This window comes from Callospermophilus lateralis, chromosome 9 (assembly GCF_048772815.1).
Source record: "Callospermophilus lateralis isolate mCalLat2 chromosome 9, mCalLat2.hap1, whole genome shotgun sequence".
Lineage (NCBI taxonomy): Eukaryota > Metazoa > Chordata > Mammalia > Rodentia > Sciuridae > Callospermophilus > Callospermophilus lateralis.
Window position 1 is genome coordinate 97,433,033 of NC_135313.1, and position 17,966 is coordinate 97,450,998.

The 17,966-nt window shown below is 39.5% G+C and overlaps 1 protein-coding gene across 3 annotated transcripts in view; it reads right to left on the reverse strand.

Moving 5' to 3' along the window:
* Cntnap5 (contactin associated protein family member 5) overlaps nt 1-17,966 on the reverse strand; it is a 791,405-nt gene that overhangs the window by 342,262 nt on the left and 431,177 nt on the right. For all 3 annotated transcript variants that reach the window (XM_076865870.2, XM_076865869.2, XM_076865868.2), the window contains exons 9-10: nt 10,696-10,845; nt 7,520-7,691 (exon numbers count right to left, since the gene is read on the reverse strand). In XM_076865870.2, coding sequence (XP_076721985.1) covers nt 7,520-7,691; nt 10,696-10,845 — 322 coding nt within the window. The remainder of the gene's footprint in view (nt 1-7,519; nt 7,692-10,695; nt 10,846-17,966) is intronic.

A 17,966-nucleotide genomic window follows, 5' to 3' on the forward strand; every position in this document is an offset into this window, starting at 1 on the left:
TCTCTCTCTCTCTCTCTCTCTCTCTCTCTCTCTCTCACACACACACACACACACACACACACACACACACACTCACTCTCTCTCTCTCATGATATCCTGGCCTATAGTAAGCATTATTTAAAACTTAGCTAATAATATGGCCTTTTATTCAGATTCAGATTGTTTTGTGTGCTGGTTAGTTCTCTCTGATCATGACTCAAGTTCTGTTACCCACTGCTTCCAATGCAGCCCCTCTAAACCAGGCAAAGAAATATCCAACACCTCACCAGCTCTCAGTCTCAGCCTCAGTTGGCCATTGTGGAGCATCTTGAAGACTCTGCTTGGCCTCCCCAAATTGAGCCTATTCTTGGATCTCCTTCTAAAGTCTTAAGTCCTCAATGACACCTCCCGTCACCTTCCCTGGAAAAAACATGCCTGTTTTTCCTATTTCTCTGGAAGTTTGAGAATAGGCCCTCCATATTTATATGGATTGAGGAATCAGGAATACTGGATTTGAATGCCAGTACCCCCAATCACTAGATATGTGACCTTGGGCAGTTACTGAAACTCCCTGACCTCTGGTGATTTAATCTGTAAAATGGGGATAGTGGGAAAAAAACAAAAAAACAGTGGTTCTCAAATTTGAGTGTGCATGAGAATCACCTGGAGGACTTGGTAATACTTAGATTTCACCTGCAACCATGTTTCTGGTCCAGGAGGTATGATTTGAAATCTGGGAATTTGTATTTCCAGCAAGTTACCACAGATGCTATGGTCTACTGAACTGTGAGCCACTCTTAGAGGACCACTTGGGTGGGCTTGGCAGAACTGTGGAATTAATTGAATGAAGTGATATTTAGAGATTGTTTGCTCAGTAACTAGTGTATAAAATATAATCTTTCCTTTTCCTCCATGAAATAGAGCAAAAATGATAACTTAAAAAAAAAAAGCAGAAGTGATCTTTTGATTTTGGCCCCATCCCATGAATAAAGGGAGAATACCATATTGCAACTTTTCTCACTTTAGAGTTTGGAGCACAGATTGTGTGGGCATTGCCCTTACGATGGCTTTTCTGGCACCCAATGTAAAAGCTTTCAATTTGAGAGAGAACTAAAACATATGTATTACCCCGCAATGTAATCTTTTTATATTACCCACTGTTTTTGACAAACTCCCACACACAGGGTGGGTTTTAGCAGGAGTCTGTTTATGGGAGGTTATCCAACATAATGCTTTCCTCCTCCCCGTGTTTACAGCACTCCAAACCCTGAGACCAGAAGGTAAGAATCTTGACCAGAAAGTTTGGCAAATGCTTTTCTTTAGAGAAAACGTGTGGAGAGAAAATGAAGTGGTTGTGAAGGGAGAAGCTACATTTCATAATAAAAATGGCTATAGGAAATCCAATGCACTGTTTTACATGTGATCCATTCTTTGAAAAAAAAAATTGTTTGACTTTCAAAAGAATTGTAGTGAAAATTCTGCTTGAGATGCAATAGCCAAGACCAGGGAGAAGTTCCTGGTTCTGTACCTGACTTTATTTGTGGGACTTCCATTTCTGGCTGTACAAAACTAAGGCTGGATGATCTCCAAGGACTTTCCCCAATAGCATCACTGTATGAAGAAGGTTCACAGAAAATAGAACCTATCCCAGCCCTTTTCCAGGAGTACTAGGTCTTGAAACCAGTGTCTGTCAATCTTTAACAAGGTGTCAGTATGTGAGGTGAGGGTTACTTTGTTGATAATGGTACTACTACCACCTATAAGCTGTGTGATTTTTCTAGAAGAAAAGATCAAGCTATGCCATTCAGTGGGGACCAAAAAGTCAATCAATTGTACTCATATATATCTCATGAGTACAACTGTTGACTCCCTCAGCTATTCTAAAACCACATTCCCATCCAACCCAAATCCCCCATCATTTATGCATCTGAGTATTTGAATATTTTGATTTGTAATAAGCAAGACTTTGTCTTGAAAAGCAGGGAGGAGGTGAGACAAGGGAAGTCTTGGAGGAAAAGAAAACTCACCCCCCCCTGCCCCCGGAACACTACCTCTGGGACCTGCTTATATGCCCCTTTGGAGAAAGTGACATTAAGGCAGGTCTCCTAGAACTTTTTGGAGATCCCATGAGATTCTGGCCAGGAGAGAAGCTACATGTGGTTTCAAGTGGTGCAGGGACCATCCTTTCTCCCCCCAGATCTATATCATCCTTGAAGAGTCCCAGCAATTCCATGGTTTCTAGGATTAGATTCTTTAAGGTAGCTATTATCAAAAAGTAGTCACTTGGCCCTACTTACCAATAGCAGCTGAAACTAGGAAATTTATTAGAAACTCAAATTTTTAGGCTTCACCTTCACGCGCCCTCCCCCCATTCAGAAACTTGTATTTAGACAAGCACTTTTGATGATTCTGATGCAAACACAAAATTGCTTAAAAGATTTAAGGAAGTCCTTAAACTGGGAATGCACAGTTGGCACAAGCCTGAATCTGTAAGGAAGGACCACCTTAAAATTGGATCTCTAACCTCATCCTAGCACTGGTTCTGAGACTTTTGCCTTAAGAAAATTGGCAAGACTACATACAGTCTTGGCTCAAATGAATGGGTGATTTACTAATGGGCACTGGATTGTGGCCTGAACTAGAGGTCGTAGGAACTAGGAAGGTTCCTTGAACTAGAGAAAACTGAAACCCAAAAAGGGTGTTGTAAAACTGGGCAATTTAGGGCACATGCAAGGATATGTTTCTGTGGGAGTCACTCCCAGAAACTATTGGGAATCATTTGGCCTTGGTGGGGTTTGAGGATTTATTGAAACAGATCAGAACCTCTCTTCTCTCCAGGAAAGACTTTGGGTTTGGAAATGAACATGGTGAACATTTTCTGAGTATTACTTCATACTAGATGTGCAACTGTTGATATCACACTCTCTTTCACCTCTCAACATAAAGGGAGGTTTTATGATCTGGGTCTTTCAAGAAGAGAAATATGGAACAAAGATTGATAACATCATTCAAGGTGGAAAGCAGTGCATTGGGATTTAAGTGCATTCTAACACCTCTCAAAACTGTAGCCACCTGCCCTGGGGTCTAAGCTTCTTTCTGGGTATGACATCCCTAACTCATTCATTAGCACCCTTGTCTCCACCCCCCCACTCCTTGTTGGACTTTGTACTTGGATTCTAACTTCTCTTTAAATTCTCGGCTGGCATTTGATATCTGTCCCTACTGACCTATAACTTGAACTCCAGAGTGTTGCAGATTGTTTCTGGCATTGAATGGCTTTTCCATAGGATACTAGATTTCAGGCCACCTCTGGACCTGGCCCATCTTGCTCCGCTCAGACCCTACCTGACAGTACACAATAATTGACTGTCCCTCTTTTGACTAGAACCACCCATTGGGCACATAAAGATGACAAAGAATAAGACATACTGCATACTTGTGAAAAATCTATCCGGTTGAGCAAAAGGTGGTGTTACATATTTAGAGTCACAGTTACACAATGACTGACATTTCTAGGTCAGTGCCTGTTTAGTAGATTGTACAGAGAAAAGAACATTGGCAGTGTTCAACTCTTGACTGCAACTTTAGCTGTATGTGAATTTAGAAAAGCTGAAAAACATCTCTGGCTCATAGTTACCCCATTTTTGAAAATTGAGCTTACTGTGGTTTAGATCAGGAAAGTTCCCCCAAAGGCTCATATGTTAAAGTCTTGCTCCCCAATGCACCAATCAGAGGTGGAACCTTTGGAAGGTGATTGGATCATGATATTCTCAATGGATTAACACATTGATAGTTTTATGATTTAATGGGCAATTGGGAGGTGGTAGAAACTGTAAGAGGTGGGGTGTAGTTACAGGATATAAGTCCTTGGGGGCAAGCCATTGTAGGTTTTACCTTGTCTATATCTCCTGGTTTTTTTCTGCTTGCTGGCCACCATGAGGAGAAAAGCTTTTCTCTACTATGCACTTCCATCATGATGTTCTGCCGCACCAGAGGCCCAGAAATAATGCAGCCAAGTGACCAGGAACTGAAACCTCTGAAACTGTTAATCAAAATAATTTGTTTCCTCTTTCACGTTGATTTGTCTGGATATCTTGTCACAGTGATGGAAAGCTATTGACTGCAGGGATATTTGTGGTTCTATACTTCCAGGGTTCTATAACTCAGTATCTTATTCACAAATATACATGTTTGTTTCACTTATTCACTCAATGCCTTTCTGTGAGATGGAACTATAGAGAGTGTGATAAATAGCTGTTCTTCAAATGAGGCAATTATTGAAAGTACCTTTTCTCAAAGTGAGATTAGAATACAATGTCTTGCCTTCAAGGGAGGGAACAAATGTAGCAAAAAGAACCAGAGCTTGGGATATAGAGACCATGAGACTGGAGGAGCTGTACTTTGTATCTCCAAAATTAATAGGGACTATTAAAGGGTGTGGGGTCTCCTTGGAAAGGTCTATTGGGATCCCAGCTGTCTCCTCCTATTCTGTCTTTGCACAATTAGGCACAGGAACTGCCTAAACCCATGATTTCCGTGCTGCTAGAGCTGTAAGCCTGGCCAGTTATTCCACCTCCTTTCTTCCCAGAGGCAAGGTATTTGGTAATTTGCCCATTACTGGTATGCAGATTAATAAAAATTTTTTAATTCCTGAGAAAGGACCTTCCATTTTTTAGTTAAGATAATATCTCAAAAGCAGACTGTAAACAGCTCAAACCAGTCAGTACCTACCAGAGTTTCCAGCCACCATCTCAAAGGAGCTTCCCTGGAGAATCTCTTAAGATATTGGAACCATCTTGCCTTTTCTGTGAATGCTACCACGGGTTTCCCCTATCTGGTTTTCCCATAATGACCAGCACGAAGACCTTTAATGTGTAATAATTGGGACCAGTGGGAAAGAGAGGCTGGTAGGGAGGATCCTTTTTCACTTTGAAGGAGAAGGAGAGCTATGGAAGGTAAGGGAGGAGGCCTGGCTGTCTGTAGCCTCTGAGGAAAGAGACAGGAAGAAGTTTGGGAGAAGAGACTCTTAGGCCATTCTCCATGAACTTCCAGACAGGAGCACAGATAAGGAAAGTAAGAGCTACACTATTCTCTCCTCCCTCTCCACCAAGTTGTCCATTCCTTGAAGGCAATGACTTTGCAATTACCCTGAAATCGTGTTCATATTTAATTGTGCATTATGAATGAAACACCAAACTCAGAAACCACCTGTCTCTCCTTGTTACCCCTGTCTCTCTCCAACAAGTGTTAAATATAGGTTCAATCAATAATGCATACAGCAAACATTTTGCCAGGGGTTTCCCTTCTCTTAGAGAAAGTGTCTGGCAAATCAAGAAAAACATACCATTTACCCACTAAACTAAACACAATCCCTTATTATACAATTAACCAAAACACAATTGTATGTAATATAATTACCCAAGACTACAATTACACAAAAGTAATGAGGCAGTGTAGATAGCAATGACTTTCATGTAATCAAAAATAATGAGAGCTTCCTTGATTAGAAATTAAGGTATCAAAGAGATTCCTATTGATAAATGTTCCCCGTATTGATCCACACTTTGCAAAAGGCTTTGCTGCCTGATAAAGTAGGATGCTTATGTCTCACCATTATTAAAGACCAAAGGGGAGAAATTGTTCCCTGTAATACCCTTTCTTCTGAGTTCTTTAGCTAGTGCATTTTAACGAAGCACACATTTTATTACCCACTTTTTCACCTGGTCAAATAGAAAAAAATAAAGCATACAAACCAGGAAGTCTGTGTGCTTTATTGATGATTCCCTGAGTTGTGGTATTATCAGGAAAACATGCACATGAAGCTCCACCAAATTTGATCAGTCATTCCCAGCATTAGCAAACACTATTTTCTGCATAGTTGATTTCTATGTAACTTGGTAGAAGACCTGATACTTCTCCTCATTGCTCCCCCAGATAAAGATGGACAGTCACCTTCCTAGATCAGTGCTTACTCTCTAATTTGTTCTGGAATATTCCTTCTACTGTGCAAATTTGACCACTTCTTCCTGATTCTTTTTTTTTTTTTTAATATTCATTTTTTGGTGTAGATGAACACAACACAATGCATTTTATTTTTATGTGGTGCTGAGGATTGAACTTGGGTCCCGCCGGTACTAGGGGAGCGCTCTACCACTGAGCCACAATCCCAGCCCTTCTTCCTGATTCTTGCCTAGAACATGAAGGCACATTTCACTAGCACACAAAATTCTTCACGATTGAAGAACAGGTCCACCTCTCTAGGTCAAGCCATGTGCTTCACCACACTGATCCTCTCTATATGAGCTATATTAATTGAGTCTAAAGACACTATGAATAATAAGATATACCATCAATTATATACCACTGAGAAAAATAAGTGATGTCAATTAAACTATTACATACCATCAGTTATAAAATGCTTTTGTTCCAATAATAGAGATTTTAAAAGCAAAAGAAGTATTCTGAGTTAATACTTGTAAGCCATGCTATCTCCTGTTTCCATGCCTTTTCATGACACTGTTCTTCCAATCCCCACCCACTCCCACCTTGGCCATTCCCGACTTTGCCTCCTCCTTTAAGATTCCACTCAGCATCATTGATCTCATTCTTAGAGCAAGACTAAATTGCCACTGCCATGTGTCCCACAAATAAGGGTGCATTGCTTGGTCATTTATCTCACTTTATTGTAATAACTAATTAATTCCCTGATGAAATTTGAGCAGAGGATCTCTATCACCAACACACAGCCCATGCACTTAGCAGATCTTATTCAGCATATTGGATCAATGCTCTTTGGACTGGGGTGAGCGGAATTAAAAGAATAAAGGAGGTAGGTGCTGCAAGGGGAACATGGCAAATGTTGCTGAAAATCCAGAATTCATTCTATGTGGTTTTCTGCAGTTTATCTTTAAATCTAGAAATTCCCAACCTGAGAAAAGCCACATCCCAGGAGAAATGATGGAGAAAACTAAGCTTTTGCTAGATCCATGGGTTGCAGAATAAGAATGCTGATTTTTGCTAACCAGGGTCTGGGTCAACAAAACCGCATAGGGGATCATGACAGTGAAGATCAACCACCCCCAGGCTACTGCTGTGCACAGTCTGACACTGCCCAAAGCTTTTGCTGTCAGATTCCCAGGAGGGCTGATGCTTAGATGCTTGTGATAGAAAAGATTCCCAGTGCAGCAAAGAATGAAATGGTTCAGGAGAGAAGCAATTCCTCCCTCCTTTTTGCTTTACTCTTAACTTCAAAGTAATCAAATGTTGTTTATGCATAAAATTTTAATCCTTTCACAAATTTGTATTTTGATTTAATTTGCATATCCCATTTACTGCAAGTCAACATGAAGAGAGACTCAACTAATTTAAACCATTTTTCTCTGGGCCTGAAATCCTTTCAGAAATATTTTCCATTAGGCGACTCAATTATGTCTAATGTGGCTAATGTTGGTGGATTAGAATTTTGCTTAAAGAAACTCATATTTAGAACAGTGAGAATGGGAAGGGGGTGGGAGGACAGAGGAGAAGAGACAATAATTACCTGTCTTTGATGCTACACAGATCAATGTGTAAATCACTAAAATTCCCCAGGGAACCTTGCTGAACTGAAATGAGGTCCTTGGGCTGGTTATCAATAAAGATGAGCCTCATGCAGCCTTGGAAAGCCTTAATGGGATTTAAACATTGGGAATCGGTGAGATTGTCGGGGCACCCTGTGGGACAGAGAAAAAAGATGAAGAATACTGAAATGATCAGTCATTGTTTTGGCGACCTATTGATGGAAGACCTTGAGGTCTAATTATTTTGGTACTTTTTCATTCATCGCAGTGCATGTACTTTTGTTGTAAATCCTAGCATTCTCAGGGAGGGGACAGAAATGATACAAAATGGGAATACTCAATCACTTTATAGGGGAAAAGAGGGTGTTAAAGGGAATACCGACACTATAACATTTATCTTGTTCTTATTTTATTTTATTTTTTTTTTCTTATTCGCAAGCTATTTGTCATTCTTTGGCATGGCATCCTTCACTCATCTCAAGGAAGAAACATATTGTAACTACTCAGGAATCTTGGCTCTGTCTTGAAACACATGTCTAAATGCACAATTCAGTTCTGAATTACACTTTCAAAGGAAATCATGTTTTGGGTAAGCATGGCAGCAGAGTCATTGCCTGGTTAATTGTTAGCATTAACAGGCTTAGTTTCTGAGAAAGGTACACACAGGAATGTAACAGGAATTTTGAAATCATGTGCAAAGCAAATCCAGACATTAAAGGAACTAGGGTTTAAATGCACAGAATTATAGATCTATAATAGCATTTGTGAAAGATTAATGCTGTATCTTTTTTTTTTTTTAAAGAGAAAAATGCATTGCAATGATTTAGCATAGCTTCCAATAAGGGCATATCTACTTCTCATTAAGACAGGTATAGAGCGAAGCAGGTATAAGAGTGCTTGTGCTATTTACAAACTCCATCTCAATGGTTTTAATAGGTTCAAAGCATATGGGAATGCAAGGTTGAAAACATGGCAATAACCCATAAATAATTGGGAATTATTTCAGCCATCTCTAATAGACAGTCACTGCTGGGCTGAAGCCGGCAGCTGGTTAACAGCTCACAGACACACTATAAAATGAAGAGAGATGCTACAAGTTCTAATTGAAGCTGTAGAGAGAATTTATGTAAGTTGACTATTATTACTGAAACTCATTTTTCACCTCAAGTTTACAGTCTATGCATGGGGCGTTTGTTTAAACACTATTCAAATCACAGATAAATCTTTATCTCCTAAGCCCAGTGCCCCTGAAGAGTCCACCTCTAAGAGAACTTCTTTAAATGAGAGGAGTCATTTTGCCTTTGTGACAGGTCAGACACTTATTTAATGATAATTATTTGAAATCAGTTTTTCTAGAATAAGTTTAAGAGCACTTTTCTTTCTCTGTTGCTGAAATAGTGCATGTGGGGCAAAATTATGCAGTCTGTGATGTACATCTTCAGGGACCCCAATACCCTTTTCTGTATTTGCTTTTATCTCTCTGCTTGCATTAGCAGGCTGAGGAGAACACAGTTCTGTATTTGAGTCCTTGCTCTACTACCTTACTAGGTCTGCCACCTTACATAGATAGACACTTCATGTCAGCAAATGTCAATCTTATTATCTATTAAATGGGGAATGCTATTAGCTAACTCACAAAATTGCTGCATGAATCAAATGAGGTAAGACAGAACTGCACACATGGAGAAGAGTTGGGTTGAAGGATCAGAGGTTCTTTCTTATGCTCTGCACTGCTTCCCTCCTACCTTTCCTCCTTCACCAAAATATGTATGCTGCACCTTGCTTAGTCCCTTGTGTATTTCAAAGCTTTAACTACATTTCCTCGAGAGGAGAGAAGTGATTTGTACATGCTAGGGTGTGAAGATAAGAGACTAAAGAGGCTGTGGTTGTAGCTCAATGGTAGAGTGTGCACTTAACATGTGTTCAATCCCTAGCACTTTGAGAGAATGTGTACAGATGTGAGAAAGAAAGGGGTGGGGGATGCACTGCATGCTTTTAAATAATAATTCAATTTTGTAATGGAAATAGAGTTAGGGACTATAATCTTGATCCCAGCCCCATGCTCATATCTATAAGAACTGAAGCCAATTTTTCCATGCTCTATCATATAACAGGTGCCATTTTACCCAATTTTGTGTATGTGTGGTGCTGGGGAATGAATCCCGGGCCTTGTACATGTTAGGTAAGCACTCTAGCACTGAGCTACACTCCCAGCTCCCATTCTATATATTTAAACCTTGCTCTCACTTAACTCTCCTAGCAATTCTGGAAGTTGAGCTTATTTTCCCACATTTCAGATAAGAAAGTCCAGGGATTATTGGTGCCTTGCTTAAGGTCAGACAGCCATGAAGCTTAAATTCCTTTCAGGGATGGTTTCTAGAATACCAATAAGTGGCTAAGAAGTCAGATACTATTTTTTAAAATAAAGGAAATAACATTGAAAGGCTAAATAAGAGTATATGTGTGTGTGTACAAATGTAGTAGATGCCTGATCATATGTTATTTACCCTCACCAATTTGTTCTTGTGTATCTGTCATCAGAAAGATTTCCAGGATTCACCAGATATCAGAGAGAATAGAATGTGAAGTGGTTCACACTGCAGAGCCTCCTACTTCCTCCCCACTCCCAGCTGTCCCTCTCCATGGGCAAGGAGGAACTCTGAGGAAGTGGAGAAGGGAAGATAGTGGCTAAGACTATAAAATGGCTTTGAACTAGCCTAGATGGCTGGGCAGCTGGCTTTGCCTCTACACCTGAATTTTCCCTCTTGCAGGTACTGCTGACTCTTGGTTCACTTTCTCCAAGTTTTCAGCTGAGTTTCTCTTTTCCAATACGATCACAGAGCTTGGCATGGCTACAAAAAAAAAAAAAAATCTCCTTTGGATGTGTTATGTAACACCAGCACTTATAGCTCAAGTTCTTTTCTTCCTCAGCACTGTCCTAGATAATTTATATTTGCACAGCTATGAAAGATTTTGCTTCACACTATTTTAGGTGTGCTTGTGTGTCTGTGTGTGTGTGTGTGTGTGGTGTGTGTGTGTGTGCATACACATACTTCAGAAGAATTGCCTAATTGACAAAGTGAGAAATAATTGCCCACTGTATTTTCCCTTCCCCCCGCCCCATTTATTTTTTTAATTCAAAGGCTGGAGAATTTACCTCCAAAGTAGTAGCTATTTCCAGAATAAATCTGTACCCGGGTGGTATCCTGAGCAGGGGATGCTGCTTCATTATCCACAGTGAGAGTGATGCGGTTCCTTCTGGCGTTGATGCTAACCGAATGCCACAAGCCATCATTCAAGTTGCTGCCTGCAGGAGAAACAGGAAGGGCAAGTGTAGGGATGATTGATTTGGGGAGGTTTGGAAAGAGTGGGGCTCATTTCCCAGCCTGCTGTGGTCAATGTGCATTCTCTGTGCAGCCCAGCCTCACTTGCTTCAAACCAAACCTCCAACTGCTACGTGGGAGTCATCTTTCTCCTTCTCACCACTTAATTCTGTTCTCCTTTCTTCTTTTATTTTTTTTAAGCAATTAAATCACTTCTGATATATTTGATTTAAAAAAAGGGTAAAACACAACATTGTATATACATTTCAACCAATGGTGTGTCATATATTAATTGATCTATGGATATATAATTGTAGAGGAAAAAGCTAAGGGGGAAAAAACCCTCAAACTAATATCAGCAGTTTTACCTTTGTATGGTGTGGTTACAGGCAATTTTATTTTTCTCACAGTTTTCTACAAACAACTTACCTCCCATTTTTAGTAAAGAGTAAATTTTCTTTCCTTCAATGTTGGGATAGAACCCTGGGTTTTGTACATGCTAGGCAAATGCTGTGCTACTTAGCTACATCCCCAGCCTGGTAAACTGTTTTTAAAGTGCACAAAGAAAGCTTGATTCCAATGATGTACCAGGCAGAGACAGTGTCCTTTTAGACTAATAGTACAAACTATTTCATTTCTATTTTTTTTCCTGCAACTAATTATGTGACGCTGTATTAATTACCTATCTTCACTAATTTTGGATTGTTTATCTGTAAATATTAAGATACTAATTCTGTATCACTGTTAAAGGGATTATATGTGATCATCAGGAAAATTCTCAGAGCTTTTTGAAGGTATAGTTCATTTCTCTCCTGTTTGCTTGTCTTTGATGCACATTATGCCGCGTACCTGCCTGATTGAGAAAACTGTATTAGGAAGTAGTCACCAGAGTTCAATGATTTCTTCTAAAACATTTTTCATCTATTAAAATTTTGTCCTGTTGGGTCAAGGTGCTTTCTAACAGAAATAGAGTCATCTTAACTGATCTGGTCACAAAGAGTTGTCCATCACAATAGCACACAGGCAGTTTCTTCATTTGAAAGAAATGAATGGACCAGTTTGGATGTGCATATTCAAGAATCCTCTGACTGCAAAGCAGATGATAGGAGCTGGGAGGGGTCAAGGCTGGAGGCAGACCTGATAGAGCTATTGCTTGCAGAAGTCCCTGGGGACAAAATGATGGGTTCTCAGCCAAGGTAATGGCATTGAAAATGGAGATCCACAAACGTATTAAGAGCTATTTTTGGAGGTAAAATAGACCAGCCTAGGTAGATTGTACTGGAACTGCCCCTGAGCAGCCAGCTGGGAAGAAGGCATGAACAGACAATCAGATGAGAGGTCTGCCAGGCTTTCAGACTGGCACGTGCAGAGCTTCTGCCCCTGAGCTCTAGATGGCTAGATGAGCTGCCCAGGGAGACTGGCCCTACTCCAGGCGAGGGGCCCAGCTGTGTATGCGCCAAGCAGCTGTGCCCCATCTGCTCAGAGAAGCCCAGATGTATGGGCCCTCCTGCAGCTTTAGCCAGTTCCCCTGCAGTCAGTCTCTGCTGCAGCCCTGAACATCTGCTTGGGGTGGAGGGGAGAACTCAGAAAGCTCTCAGTCTGGTGGCCCTACTTTTTCCCAAAGGCAGCAGTCCTCAGATAAGGCCAAGATTTGGGTCCGGGCTACAGGGACTCTGCTAATGAGGTAGAGACTCTGTCAGGTGTTTCCTTGTGAAGAACATTTGACTTCTTTCAGGAGCCTTTGGGGGGCTCAGCCAACTGTAGGTCTTTTCTTTTCCCCTTATTTTGCATATCATTTGAATATATCTGCATAACCCAGGAGATGTCATTTGAAGGTAAGCTATAGACGGTTTGGGCTGAGAGTGTTCAATTAGTTCAATACACAGAGTCTAAAGTATTCCTAAAGGACAAGTGTCCTGATAGGTATAGAACACAGTGAGGAAGAAGTATAGAGGCTGCAGGAAGTGTCCCGCTATTTTGAGGTCTATCATCTAGTCAGCACAACAAGAGCATTTGTTGTGGTCTCTACCTCCTCCCCCTTATCACATCAGTCTGTTTGCCTTTAGAGTTATCACTTATTGAGGCTTATTTTGTTGGTTATTGTCTTCCTTTTTTCTTTTCCTCTTGTTATTGCTGTCATGAGATGGAACCCCACGCCTCCTGCATGCTAGGCAAGCACAGTACCACTGACCCACAACCTCAGTCCACATTTGTAGGGGTGGGGTGGGGGTCTGCTTTTCTTTTTGATTGGACCTTAAATAATTCCTGTTCTCTGCAGGAGGAACCTGAGTGAAATCTCAGCTCTTTAGAGGAGCTTTAATATAACAATAGTTCCTGGTGTAAGAATCACTTGGGGAGTTTCAGAAAACTGGTGGTATTTGAGTCCCAGTGCAGGTTAATTAAGCCAGGTTTCTGAGGGTGGTTCCAGGCCTTGGAAGGCTCAAAGATCCCAAGGATTCCATCATGCAGCTGGGTTCAGACCTGTTTCCACTAGAGATTTCAGAATAGTGAGGCAAACAGCCAGAAGATACTCAACTGACACAGGGGAGCTAACTCTAGAATCAATTCCAAACTAAGTGAAATGGCATATTTCCCTCTAAAAATATTCTTTTTCTACCTGGCTATTATTTTTCTCCACTTCATTCTGTTATTGGACCCCCCAAAAATATCCCTAGACATTCTCCTATAATTGCTTATTAAGAAGACTCTTTAAAAAGTACAGTTGAAGTGCTATAAATTATTCACAAATTAGGGAGAATCAATTCTATCACATTGCTTTCCCTCCAAACTTCCCTGAGATAAATAGCTTTAAAACAGCAGCAGTTTTCAATGAGGAAACACAAAAGCAAGGTTTGAGGTTAGGAGAACCCAGATGGGAAAATGCCTCTGGAAGTAAAAAAAAAAAAAAAAAAAAGGGATTTAAGGCCATATTGGGGCAAAAAGCACCTATGTTCTTTGGGAATTGAGGCATGAACGATGGCATTGAGTTCTGAAAAGAGTTGGGTGATAACACACATCGTTTCTGAACTTTAGTGAGATGTTGATGTTATCTATCACTTCCTAGACTGACCAAGTACAAAACATGATTATATACATTGGAGCTCAGAACTCGTTACCCCCAAAGTATAGCACCTTGCCAGACTGAATACTCTGAGCTGACCAACACGGGAGGGCATTTTATAAAGGCGGTCTAACGGTCCTCTGCCCTCTTTTGTTCTATCCCTCTTTCATAAAATGAGCCATACACAAATAAATTCTTCTTCCTTAAGGAGGACTGTGGAAACTAGAATCCTATGCCCAGAAAGCAAGTAAAAAACTAGTACAGTCGCTTTTTTCCTCATCTCTTGAAGATTGTCATTGCAGGATCCTGACCCAAATCTGGGAGAGAGGGAGTGCTGCACAGAGAGTTCAGGATGAATCTGAGCAGAGAATCTGGCTGAGTTTCCCACTCCATCTACCATCACTGGATCAAATAATGGTAATAGAATTGGGTGTATTTGCACTTCTATATGGCTGTCCACTCTTCATCCAACTTAGTTTAAGAACAGATCAGTTTTTCTGGGTCTTTGGGTCTTCATTTCTGAAATCTCCCATTTCACATAAAATTTTGATTCAGTAAATTAGCTACATTTTTCTCATGTTCACCTGTCTTCTGTTATCAGAATGTTAGTGATGAGCCTTGTGACAGGAAAGGAAAAGAGATCATACTTTATGCTGGTACTTATTCAATATTAGCAGATATAGAGGAAAAGAGGACATTTCATATGTTGCTCATGGCTGCATATGTTTATGCATTCTTTCTGGAGGGCAATATACCAAATGGCCATCAAAAATCTTATGAATGCCATACCTCATTTTCCATAGGTTCTAGAGAATTAATCCTAAAATAAAAAATGCTAAAGACCAGGTGTAGGGTGAAGATACTTCATGACACCATTATTTATAATAGTGAAAGTTTAAAACTATCAGTGTTTTCAATCATAGCAAGTTAGCCAAATTAAATATGGTATATTCATCATATGAAATATAATATCCTTATTAAAAAGCATAATGTCCCAAAATGTTGTTGACATACTGGTAAGTAAAAACTTCTGGCTAAACAGTTTGTTCTGAAGGTTCTCCAAGGAGAAAATACTGAATGATAGAATCTCAGAGTATTTTTGTTTTTTCTTATATAGAGTGCTGGCAATTTTAAAGTTTCTAAAATTAAACTCTAAAAATTTTGCAATCACTTAAAAATAAAGATAAGAATCTATTTAAGTTGAAATACAGGATGGGGCAAGTTGTAGTCTTTATCCACTTTGTCCTTGTTGCTTCTCATAGGTCCCAGAATTCAAACTAAGACATTAATAAAAAAGGTTCCTTATAGAGAGAGTTAAATAGGATGTTCTAAACTTCCTCAGGAAGCAAAGCAAACTCGAAAGGGATCTTGAGCTCCATTTCCAAGATCAGGGGGCATTTCTCAATGTTGCAAATAAATTTTTAAAACACATCCCAATTGTAAAAATACACATTATCAGAATTGAATGTGTATAATATGCCAGGCACTTTAAGTGTATAATTGCTTCTTCTCATGATAGTCTTAGAGAAAAAGTTAATTACTCTCATACTGTAGATGCCAACACAGAAATCCAGAGTCTGCCCCAGGTCATATGACTACTTAGAGGCAGAATCAGCCTTTAAGGGAGGCATCTGACACCATGGCTAAGCTGCTTCTGTATCAGATGCCAAAGTGAGCCCTGTCCTGCTCTTGGAATCACTGTGATGAGCAAGTGTTTCTTTAAAGCTTTTTGTTTCTGCTATTGAATTTGCCTTTCAAAAAATTTTATAAAAGCTTTATTAAGATATAATTCATCTACTTAGAATGTACAACTCGATAGATTCAGATAACCAATACAACAAACAATTCTAAGATATTTTGTCATCCCCCAAATCCATAAACTGTATCTATCATTCTCCTGTCTTGTCATCCTACACCTTCACTTCCACTCAACCACTAATCTAGTAATGAACTCTATGAATTAGTTGCCTTTTCTGAAACTTTCAAAAATAAAACATAGAACATGCTCCATTTGTAACTGATTTCTTTTGATTTGCATGATATTTTTAGGGTTCATACATATAGTATGAATAAGTACATTTGTATGGCTGAATAATATTCCCTTGTATGGGTATATTGCATTTAATTTTAAATTCATTTGTCACTGGAAAGTTGGGTGGCTTTCACTTTGGGCTGTTATGAATGATGTTACTATGCACATCTGTGTACACATATTAATGTAGACATGGTTTTCCATTTTCCTTGGAATCCCAGGAGTGGAATTGCTGGGTCATATGGAAACTCCATATTTAATCTTTTAAGGAACTACAAGACTATTTCCAAAACGACTTCATCAACTTATATTCTCAGTAGACAAATTTTCTTTTAACAATACTAAATTAAAACTTTGATCCTGTTTTTTGTTTATTGACTATCAAACTGTGTGTGTGTGTATGTGTGTGTGTGTGTGTGTGTGTGTGTGTTAGTTACTGAGGATTAAAACTAGGGCCACTCTACCACTGGACTACATCCCCAGATCTTTCTATTTTTATTTTGACCCAGGTTAAGTTTCCCTGAGCTGGTTTTGAAATTGCAACCATCCTGCCTCAGGCTTCCAAGTCACTCAGATTACATACATGTGTACTCAACTAATCTAGCTTTTAAAAACGATTAAAGTTTCAACTTTTGTATCTCAAAATGCCTATGTAGGTCTAATTTTGGAATTATAGCTAATTGTTATTCAAATTTAATTTCTCTTTTAGATAAAATATAAAATAGGAGCACTTAATATATCTCTTAAAATGTTTTTTTTTTGTGAATTAATTTCACAGCAATTTTAATAGTAGACATTTGATGAAACAGACTCAGAAAAGTTCAGTGAGACCATGAGCATCTACTCTTTATATAGAAGGGCAAATTGGTTTTAAAGCAGGGCTGACACCGGATCTTTCAGAATGACTAGTTCTTGGTTGGGGTGAGGTGTCTGTAGTACAACTGGCCTGCAGATGTGGAGAGCATTCCTTATTCATTAGACATGGATAACAAGACCCCAACCCCATAACAATAATGTCTCAGGACACTGCCCAAAGTTTGCTAGCCAGGGATTTAAAAGGGTGAGGGTGGATGTCTATGGAAGTCTGTATCTCCCCTCACTGAGAACCCTGGCTTAAAACAATAATTCTAAAGTTTTAGAGTACTGGTGCCTGACATGCTCCTGGGCCCTGGTGCACTTGTACTTTCTCTTTCTTTCCTCAGTCAAATCCCTAACAGATCTTTCCATGTCAATCTTCATCTTATTGTAGTGGCTCTTTTTGTGTTTTGGAGAAGGAAAAGCAAGATCATAATCTGCGTTGCAAGGTATTAATGAAAGTAAGAGTCTCTCCCAGGATGTATCATCTAGGGACAGCCAGTCAGCCATGGCTGGCCACAGCCATTACAACCACAGACAAGCATGCAGAGAGATAGAGCCCAGGCCAGAGACAGCCCCTGAAAATTCTATTTTCAGTGCTGGAAATAACTGGTTACAGATTTCCTTGATACCTTTATTCACCTGTTACTCCTTACTCAAAGCCCTGCCACTTATAATTTATAGGAATTTAGATTTCTTAATCTCACTGAACCTGCTTCCTCATCTGTAAAACAGAAACAGAATTGACTGGCTTGACTTAGAACTTTCAGCTTTATTGTTCCTAGAAAACCCAATTTGGCTGTTTTTTTTCCACATCCTGTCATCTCTACCCTTACTTAATAGTACAAAGGTAGTTTCAATTTTGTGAGAACAAAGTAGGGAATATATAAATAATTGAGTAAGGCAATTTTAAAATGTCAATCACATTGTAAAAGAACATATTACAATTATTAAGACCATTATGCTATATCTTAGAGCCTGAGTTATGTTTTTCTTGGACATCTTTTGTCCATCAATTATCAAATTCTGTTAACCCTTCTCTGCACATGGTAGATAGAATTGACCTATTCTTTCAATTTTCCTTTTTAAATTTTATTCTACTCTTTCTCACTACAGTTGGATTTTTCATGATGCTCTCCCTCTTTTTCTCAAGTTCT